Source organism: Pan paniscus, chromosome 1 (assembly GCF_029289425.2).
Source record: "Pan paniscus chromosome 1, NHGRI_mPanPan1-v2.0_pri, whole genome shotgun sequence".
NCBI classification, from domain to species: Eukaryota; Metazoa; Chordata; class Mammalia; order Primates; family Hominidae; genus Pan; species Pan paniscus.
Genome location: NC_073249.2, coordinates 203552403 through 203562438, shown reverse-complemented (window position 1 = coordinate 203562438; position 10036 = coordinate 203552403). Strand labels below are relative to the sequence as shown.

Below are 10036 nucleotides of genomic sequence, written 5' to 3'. Positions count from 1 at the left end.
GACCCATTGAATTGGAATCTGCATTTCAGCACAATGCCCAGTGAATTCTCACCTGTATTAAAGTTTAAGAAACATCTGGGTTTCTAAGCAACATCCCCCTGCATGTCTGTGGATAATATTGGTCCCTCAGATGTATGTGGCATTTATCGCATCCCGTCTGGTGTGGAAATCTGTGCCTATGGTTTCTTTCCCTGCCAGGCTGTGACTTCCTGGAAGGTAAGGGCTGAGCGCTGTGTATACCTCTGGATCTCTTATAGCACAATGACAGGAAGCAGAAGACCTGGGTTTCTGTCCTGGCTCTGCCATTTATGAGCTCTTTGTGTTGTATCATCTGTGAGAGGATTTTCGATCTTTCCAAGAAAGGGATTCACCCCAAATCTAACTATTTAAAAGTCAGAGACAGGCCAGGCGCGGTGGCTCACGCCTGTAATCCCAGCACTTTGGGATGCCAAGGTGGGTGGATCACCTGAGATCAGGAGTTCGAGACCAGCCTGGCCAACATGGTGAAACCCCGTTTCTACTAAAAATACAAAAAAAATTAGCCGGGTGTGGTCGTGGGCACCTGTAATCCCAGCTACTCAGGAGGCTGAGGCAGGAGAATCTCTTGAACTCAGGAGGTGGAGGTTGCAGTGAGCCAAAATCGTGCCATTTCACTCCAGCCTGGGCAACAAGAGTGAAACTCTGTCTCAGAAAAAAAAAAAAAGTCAAAGATGGGGCCGGGCACAGTGGCTTATGCTTGTAATCCCAGCACTTTGGGAGGCCAAAGTGGGCGGATCATTTGAGGTCAGGAATTCAAGACTAGCCTGGCCAACATGGTGAAACCCTGTCTCTAATAAAAATACAAAAACTAGCCAGGTGGTAGTTGTGCGTGCCTGTAATCCCAGCTACTCAAGAGGCTGAGGCAGGAGAATCACTTGAGCCTGGGAGGCAGAGGTTGCGGTAAGCCAAGATTGCACCACTGCACTCCAGTCTGGGTGACAGAGAGAGACCCTGTCTCAAAAATAAATAAATAAATAAAAATAAATAAAAGTCAAAGACGGTGGAAGACTCCTGTACCTAGTTTATTTCCGGGCTTCATCTACAGGAGAAGGCACTTATGGATGGAAGGAAGAAGACAGTAACCAATTCTAGAGTAAATGATATCCAAGGTATATGAGGAACTTGGGTTATAGTTGCCCCAACAGCTTCCCCAAGACTTTTCTAGAAGTTTCCAGCTTTGCTGAAAGTTTCTGTCAGCATCAAAAGCAAGCCGAGGCCAGGTGCGGTGGCTCACACCTATAATCCCAGCACTTTGGGAGGCCGAGGAGGGTGGATCACTTGAGCCCAGGAATTCGAGACTAGCCTGGCCAACAGGGCGAAAACCCGTCTCTACTAAAAATACAAAAAATTAGCCGGGTTTGGTGGCTGATGCCTGTAGTCCCAGCTACTCAGGAGGCTGAGGCAGGAGAATTGCTTGAACCTGGGAGGTGGAAATTGCAGTGAGCCAAGATCACACCACTGCATTCCAGCCTCTAAAAAACAAAACAAAACAAAACAAAACAAACAAACAAAAAAAGCAAGCCAATAATTATCATGGGAGAAGTACGGCAAGGTCTCTGTGCTCTGCAGATGTGTTCTGAAGCTCAGGTCACAGATGGAGCTGTGAGGGACACATTGCTAGGGCCTGGGCAGGTTCTGAGGCTCAGGACTTTCAAGGGGCCATGGAAGTCAGAGTGCTGCTGTAATCTTCAGAAAGCCCACTCAAGAAAGCCCACTCAGAAAGCCCAGCTCAAGAGGATCTGTTCCCTGCCTAGAGGGATATGATCTGGAGTCCTCAAAGGCCCCCACAGCCAGCTGTGAACAGGGAATAGCAGAGAGTTTGGGAAGAGATGAGGAAAGAGTAGGGAAGAAATATTTCTATTAGGCCACTGCAAAAGTAACTGCAAAAACCACAATTACTTTTGCAGCAACCTAATACGTAGTATGGAAGTAATATCTGCTGAAGCCAAATGGTGTATCAACTGTTCTGCACGTGTGACTCTGAGGTGGGGGTGGGGTAAGGTTTGTGTTGATCTGGCATTTTTCAATTTGGAAAAGCCTGGGAGATCCAGATGGGAGAGAAGGAACTCAAAGCAAAGGTCTGCCAGCCCACTGTCAAAGATATGACACCTCAGGTCTAAGGCGCTGCAGTTTCTTTATTTTTTCTTTTTATAGAGATGGGGTCTTGCTGTGTTGCCTGGGCTGGACTCAAACTTCTGGGGTCAAGCGATTCTCCCACCTCAGCCTCCCAGAGTTTGCAGATTACAGCCATAAGCCACCGTGCCTAGCCCTCTGCAGTTTCTAAAAGAGGTTCATCAATACAGATTCTCAGCATCATTCTCCAATTAGGCTCCCCCATTAACCAATTGTTTCTAATGACCGATTATTAATTTGCAAGAGAATTCTTCCTCTAACTCATACCATCCCACTCAGAGTTCAGTATTTTCCTTCACTTTAATTTTTATTGCTTCTCCAGTTCAGACAATTCAGCGCTTCCTCTTTCTTCTTCCTCACCTTGTTCATGGCTGGCTGTTCCATCAGCAGAACTACAAAACCAGAAAGGCAACAAAATTTGAAAGGTTTCTCGGCATCCTCCAAGGAGGCTGTGGGGGAATATGAAAAAGAAGGTGGTGTCTGGAGCCACACAGACCAGAGTCCAAAGCCCAGCTCTGCCATTATTAGCTGTGTGATCTTGAACAAATCACTCACCTATAAAATCAGCTCATAATGCTTGTGAATGTAAGAATGATATCAGGTAATAAATGAATGGCAATTCGGTGCCAGGAATGTGCTGAGCTCTCAATTTATGGTCAATAACATCACTGGGATGGCTACTAATCACTTGGTTAGACTTTCGGTCTCCCACATGGCAACGGAGACCAACTGAAAATGTGTTCAGAAGTCTGTAGTTGTTACCTCTAGTGTATCCTGTCCCTCCAACTAGTAAGAGTCAAGGAGGAGGAGCTGGATTTAAAGCATTCAGAATGTCCTTTCTCTAACAGTAACAAAATCACAAGCGCTACATTTATTGAGCATTTATTCTGTGCTAGGCAGTATTAACATGTATTAACTTATTTCACCCTTACAATCACTCTGAGATAGGCACTAATATCACTCCCAATTCTTTTTTTTTTTTTTTGAAATGGAGTTTCACTTGTCACCCAGGCTGGAGTGCAATGGCATGATCTTGGCTCACCGCAATCTCTGCCTCCTGAGTTCAAGCGATTCTCCTGCCTCAGCCTCCCGAGTAGCTGGGATTACAGGCATGTGTCACCACGCCTGGCTAATTTTGTATTTTTAGTAGAGACGGGGTTTCTCCATGTTGGTCAGGCTGGTCTCAAACTCCCGACCTCAGGTGATCCACCGGCCTCCCAAAGTGCTGGAATTACAGGCACGAGCCACTGCGCCTGGCCTATCACTCCTATTTTTACAGGTAAGGAAGCAGATCAGAGAGGTTAAGTGACTTGCCCAAACTCCCGTAATACTAGTAGATGACATACCCAAAACAGTAAGAATAGTGGTTTTATGTACCAGGCATGTCTGTGCTCAGGGCTTTTTTTGTATGGTTGTATAATTTGTTGACTGCACAAAAGAGCCTGGCCAAAGGGGCAAGCTGAGGCTGAAACATAGCCCCTGCTCTGTTTGCTCCGTACCCTGGCATGAGGCTGTGCCGCCTGGAGGAAGGGACACCTTTTCCTAATTTGACAAAGATGCCATATGAGTTCTCAGAGGCTCTGTTAATGCTTTATGTGTGTTACCTTCTCTACTCCTCAAAACAGCTCTGTGGGCTAGATATGAATACCCTCATTTTATAGATGAGGAAATCCAGGCTTAGTGAGTTCAGGTCACTGAGTTAAGTCACTTGGTAAGGGATAAAGCTAGGATTTGAGCCTGATGCCAAAGCCCATGCTCTAAACCAGTAGGCCACTATTACTGGCCCCATCCCTAAGTGCTCAATAAGTGAAAAAAGGAAAAAATACATAATCATCTGGTTTTTACCTTAAAAAATATGGCAGTTCTAATGAGGCCCCAGTAAGGGCTACTGAGGTCCTTAGTAAGAAAAATAATTAGAGGCTGGGCGCAGTGGCTCACGCCTGTAATCCCAGCACTTTGGGAGGCTGAGGCGGGCGGATCACGAGGTCAGGAGATCAAGACCATCCTGGCTAACATGGTGAAACCCCGTCTCTACTAAAAATACAAAAAAATTAGCCGGGCGTGGTGGCCGGCGCCTTTAGTCCCAGCTACTCAGGAGGCTGAGGCAGGAGAATGGTGTGAACCTGGGGGGTGGAGCTTGCAGTGAGCAGAGATCACACCATTGCACTCCAGCCTGGGCAACAGAGCGAGACTCCATCTCAAAAAAAAAAAAAAAAAAAAAAAAAAGTAAAAGAATTGATCAGGAAGTCGGAGCATCGGCTTTCAGTGCTCCAAACTGTGGCTTTATGCTTATTAACTATTTCCATATTTCAATTTCCTTGTCTGAAAGTAAGAATAACATTATAAAGGAAGAATTCTTGTAGTTGTTTGCAAAGTGTTTATGCATACATGATAACCCTCATATCAAAATGATCCTCACATCATCAAACCTTGGAGAAAGGCATTATTATTACTCTTTTGCTCAATGAGGTGAGTAACATGCTCAGGATGAGTAGGGCAGAATGGGACCTGAAACCAGGGATCCTGACTTGTCTTGTACTTCTTGCTAAGTACCTTAGAACTTTTGGAGCACCTGCAGCCTGCCTGGTGGCCCAGACATCACATGGTGCACGTGCAAGTCAGATAGCAGTTGGAAACTGACAATAGTCACGTGACCACACTCTGTTCCTTCAGGAGACTTGGCAGGAAGGAGCACTCTGGGAGGAGTCTTTGCTTGGCTCCCATGCGTGAAAACAAAACTTCTGCCTTTGCAGGAGCTGGGGCAGTCTGAGTTACAGACTTGGGTAAGACTTTCAGAGTTTCCTTAGGAGGGAAGGATGACCTGGTGGCATTTAGGTTCAACTCCTTTCTGACAGGGCTCAGCCTTCCTGTTTCCCATCCCTGGCTGTGGCCAGGTTCAAAGGAAATACCATCTGTGGAAGCACTTTCCAAAGAGGCGTGGTCCAAGTGCAGAATGTTTTTCCTCTCCTCTGTGGATCTCAGGAAGCCGATTCCATCTGTGCTCAAATGACAGACTTGCTCATCCTGTGATAAAATGTGGGCTGCTGCCCCCACCCCAGCTTGGTGCCCTTCTAAAATGAAAACATGCATGTGTGTTCTCTCCCCACCTCCCCAACAGCAATCCGCCACTATCTCTGGCTCTGCAGACCTACTCTGTGCAGGCTGGCAAGTGCTGCCATGCACAAGGCCCCTTCTGGGTTGTGGGTATACTACGCCTTATGCGGGCGAGGTATGTGGATGACAGGGAAGGGGGAAATACATAAACATACAGACCTTCCAGCGATTGCCACATTCATTGCATAAGACAAAGGTAGTCATGGGCTCATCAGCACTGCGTGTCTGCACCTGAGAGAGAGAAGAACCACTCATGAAGTCACTCCCCTGTTCTAGGACCTGCCATGGCTCCCACTGTCTTTAGGAGTAGGTCCAAATCCCAGAGGTTGGCACTGAGATTCCCACCCCCCGCTGGCAATTTCCTTATCACTGACAACTCCATAATATTAGTATTATGCTTTCCTCTCCTCTGGCAGGCAGTCCATCAGCTCACTCCCAGTATCTTACTGGCTTAACCTGGCCTTTTGCTCTTCCGCTTTTTTTTTTTTTTTTTTTTTTGACAGTGGAGTCTCGCTCTGTTGCCCAGACTGGAGTGCAGTGGTGCCATCTCGGCTCACTGCAACCTCCACCTCCTGGGTTCAAGCAATTCTCCTGCCTCAGCCTCCTGAATAGCTGGGATTACAGGCGCCCGCCACCATGCCCGGCTAATTTGGACTTTCACTCTTGTTGGTCACTCTTGTTGATCTTTTGTAACAGATCTCTCTTCTCTTGCCTCAAGACTTATCTCCTACAGGAAGTATTCCCTGACTCACCCCTGAACACACCCTACTGGACAAGTTCACAGGAGTGAGCTGCAAGCAGGCTTAGTGGTCTAGTTCATCTTCCTTATTTTACTGGTGGAAGACCTGAGGCCCAGAGAGGGAAAGTCCTAAATATCAAGCAATCTGCCTGCCTCGGCCTCCCAAAGTGCTGGGATTACAGGCGTGAGCCACTGAGCTGGCCCAGCCTAGAGAGGTTTTCTTTTTGTTTGTTTGTTTGGTTTGAGACAGAGTCTCCCTCTGTCGCCCAGGCTGGAGTACAGTGGTGCAATCTCGGCTCACTGCAGCCTCCACCTCCCAGGTTCCAGTGATTCTCCTGCCTCAGCCTCCAGGGTAGCTGGGATTACAGGCACGTGCCACCATGCCTGGCTAATTTTTTTTTTCTTTCAGATGGAGTCTCACTTTGTCGCCCAAGCTGGAGTGCAGTGGCGCGATCTCGGTTCACTGCAAGCTCCACCTCCCAGGTTCACGCCATTCTCCTGCCTCAGCCTCCTGAGTAGCTGGGACTACAGGTGCCCGCCACCACACCCTGCTAATTTTTTGAATTTTTAGCACAGACGGGGTTTCACCGTGTTTGCCAGGATGGTCTCAATCTCCTGACCTCGTGATCCGCCCGTCTTGGCCTCCCAAAGTGCTGGGATTATAGGCGCGAGCCACCGCGCCCGGCATTTTTGTATTTTTAGTAGAGATGGGGTTTCACCGTGTTGCCCAGGCTGGTCTCAAACTCCTGGCCTCAGGTGATCCACTCGCCTTGGCCTCCCAAAGTGCTGGGATTACAGACGTGAGCCACCACACCCGGCAAAGCCTAGAGAGTTTTAACTCTTTCTCCCCTCTGGCTCTTCCCTAAGCTTCTCTCTGATTTTCCACCTCTATGCCCCTGCGGCCTCCTGCACCTCCGGCCCGTCCCCTCACTGTCCATACCTGGTTATAGGTGCAGTTCTTCTTCTTGCATTTGCTGCACTGGAAGAGGTCAGTGGTGGTGCCGCCAGTCTTGGCCATCTGGTGCTCACGGATGGCCTCCTGGGTCATGGCATTCCTCAACTCCCTCAGTTCATCACTGGCCATTTCCTGGAGGAAAAAGAGTCTGCCCTTCAGGGCTGAGGAGTTGCAGGGGCCCTGCCCTACACCCGGTTTCTAGAAAGCCTGAACAGAAAAGGAGGTAACATGCTTTATTGACTGCAAGGAGCTGGAGGGAGGCCTGGATTCCGGGTCCTGCCCCAGCTGGGAGAAAGCTGTCCCCGCAGAGTCCTCCTGCCGCCCACGGCTGCAAGGTCATAAGGCACATTCAGGTGAGCAGCAGGCAAACAGCCTCTGCCCGAGGACGAGCACTCCTGTGTACATTTCTTCAGATCTGGGGCTCATCCTGCCTGCCAGGACCTTGGCCTTGGCCTGAACCTTCCTGCTTGAGCTGACTTGATCACTGCCACCTGGTCTATGATGTTCCCCTTAGCCTTCCTCTCTAGACTTGACCCAGTGCTCTTTTACGCTGTGATCACTGCCCTGCTATTCTGCTTAGTGGGAACCTTGGCGCAACTACCCATGACTTGCTGCTGCTACCCCCATCCTGAAGCTCCTGGGCTCACACAACTAACTGTTCATCTGATGAGCATGCACCCAAGATCATCTTTTTCTGAGAGTTTCTACAGAAGAGTCTCCAGTCTCCCACCAGCTCACAGTAGACACTCCGGGTCTGCATCACCCACACCTTTGCTTTCTCTGTCCATCTCCCTGGCCACTTGTCTCCCCTTAAGCCTCTGCCAGAGGACAGCAGAGAGGGAGCTCCAGTTAAGGGTTGGTGGAAGGGGAAGGAGGGTGGCTGACGCGAATGTCAAAATGAGGATTTTAAACTTTTTTTTTTTTTTTTTTTTTGAGATGGAGTCTCGCTCTGTCACCAGGCTGAAGTGCAGTGGTGCGATCTCGGCTCACTGCAACCTCCACCTCCCGGGTTCAAGCGATTCTCCTGCCTCAGCCTCCCGAGTAGCTGGGACTACAGGCTCATGCCACCAAGCCCAGCTAATTTTTGTATTTTTAGTAGAGATGGGGTTTCACCATGTTGGCCAGGATGGTCTCGATCTCCTGACCTTGTGATCCGCCCACCTCATCCTTCCAAAGTGCTGGGATTACAGGTATGAACCACTACACCTGGCTTAAACATTTTAATTGTTGCTGTCTGTCCTGAGTCCTTAAACCATGGAGAAGAAAGCTGGCATAAAGGTCAAAGCATTTTAGTGTGCTCACCTTTCATTATAACCACTTAGGCTTCTTGATAAAATGCAGATTCCTATGAATCTGAATTGCTAAGGGCAGGCCCAGGAATATGCATTTTTTAAAGTTATTTATTTATTTGTTTATTTTTGGGACAGGATCTTGCTGTCACCTAGGCTGGAGTGCAGTGGTGCGATCGTGACTCATGGCAGCCTCAACCTCCCCAGGCTCAAACGATTCTCCCACCTCAGCCTCCCAAGTAGCTGGGACTACACCCAGCATGCACCACCAAACCTGGTTAATTATTTTTTGTATATTTTTGTAGAGATGGGGTTTTCCCATGTTGCCTAGGCTGGTCTCCTGAGCTCAAGTGATCTGCCTACTTTGGACTCCCGAAGTGCCGGGATTACAGGTATGAGCCACTGCACATGGCCAGAATATGCATTTTCACTAGTGTCCTCAAGTTATTCTGGTACGTATTAATGTTTAAGTCCTAGTGTGTTAAATTCAAAGGCTAGGCCCTAATCAATGACAGGAGAATATAGAAAAACAAGTCAATGAAAGCCATTTACCCATATGAGTAAAAAGTAGCTGACTTTAATTTGAGGGGATTTTCCAGAGCATAAAGCATTTGCCCATTCAAAATTTATTGGATGTGGCCAGGTGCAGTGGCTTACACCTGTAATCTCAGCACTTTGGGAGGCTGGGACAGGTGGATCACCTGAGGTCAGGAGTTCGAGACCAGCCAGGCCAACATGGTGAAACCCCATCTGTACTAAAAATACAAAAAATTAGCTGGGCGTGGTGGCGGGCACCTATAATCCCAGCTACTTGGAAGGCTGAAGCAGGACAATTGCTTGAACCTGGGAGGTTTAAGTTGCAGTGAGCTGAGACTGCACCATTGCACTCCCACCTGGGCAACAACAGCGAGACTCTGTCAAAGAAAAAAAGCCAGGCATGGTGGTGCATGCCTGTAATCTCAGCTATTTAGGAGGCTGAGGCAGGAGAATCGCTTGAACCTGGGAGGTGGAGGGTGCAGTGAGCCGAGATCACGTCACTGAGCTCCAGCCTGGGCGACAGAGTGAGACTCCGTCTCAAAAAACAAAAACAAAATCTACTGGATGCCAATTTACTGAATGCCTTTAACTGTATCAGTTTGCAGGTAAACCAGCTTTGGTTGTGGGGATGCCTTGATTTGTAGCGTTTGTCAGCTTCCCTGGGACAAAATGCTATGGTCAATTGGACAAAATTCCATGGCCAATTTCAAGCTGCTAATGTGATATAACTGAACGCAGAGTTGGGAAGAGCTACACATCACCAGCTCCCTTGAGCTGGTAGGAGCTAGCTCAAGCATGCTACTACCTCTGAGTCCAACGGATTCAGAAAGGAGGATCTGGTTCCTCCTCCCAAGTAGTGCTAATCTGATAGGGTAGCCAAGCATTTACACGAGATTGCAAGAGAGGGAAGGAAGTACTAAAGTGAAGGCATATAAGGTGCAGGGGAAAGCAACAGGGTATGGTGGTTAACTGTTTGGGGTCTGGTGGGTCATGAAGAAGCTAGTACTTTAACCAGTCTTGAAAGATGGGAGTTCCTGGGGTGGGTGGTGGCACATTCCAGACAAATAAAACAGCAGGGCCGGGCGCAGTGGCTCACACATGTAATCCCAGCACTTCAGGAAGCCGAGGCGGGCGGATCACCTGAGGTCAGGAGTTTGAGACCAACCTGGCCAACATGGCGAAACTTCGTCTCTACTAAAAATAGAAAAATTAGCCAGGCATGGTTACATG

General features: G+C 48.3%; 1 protein-coding gene across 5 annotated transcripts in view; it reads right to left on the bottom strand.

The window, feature by feature from the left end:
* Positions 1-1040: 1040 nt before the first annotated feature.
* The window catches only part of TCEA3 (transcription elongation factor A3), a 45792-nt gene continuing 36796 nt past the window's right edge, over positions 1041-10036 (bottom strand). For 4 of the 5 annotated variants that reach the window (XM_063594069.1, XM_063594066.1, XM_063594073.1 and 1 more), the window contains 3 exons: positions 6966-7112; positions 5446-5517; positions 2572-5168 (listed from right to left, as the gene is read on the bottom strand). In XM_063594069.1, the coding sequence (XP_063450139.1) occupies positions 5151-5168; positions 5446-5517; positions 6966-7112 (237 nt within the window). In that variant the 3' untranslated portion in view covers positions 2572-5150. The other variant, XM_055096594.2, reaches the window with a different exon arrangement.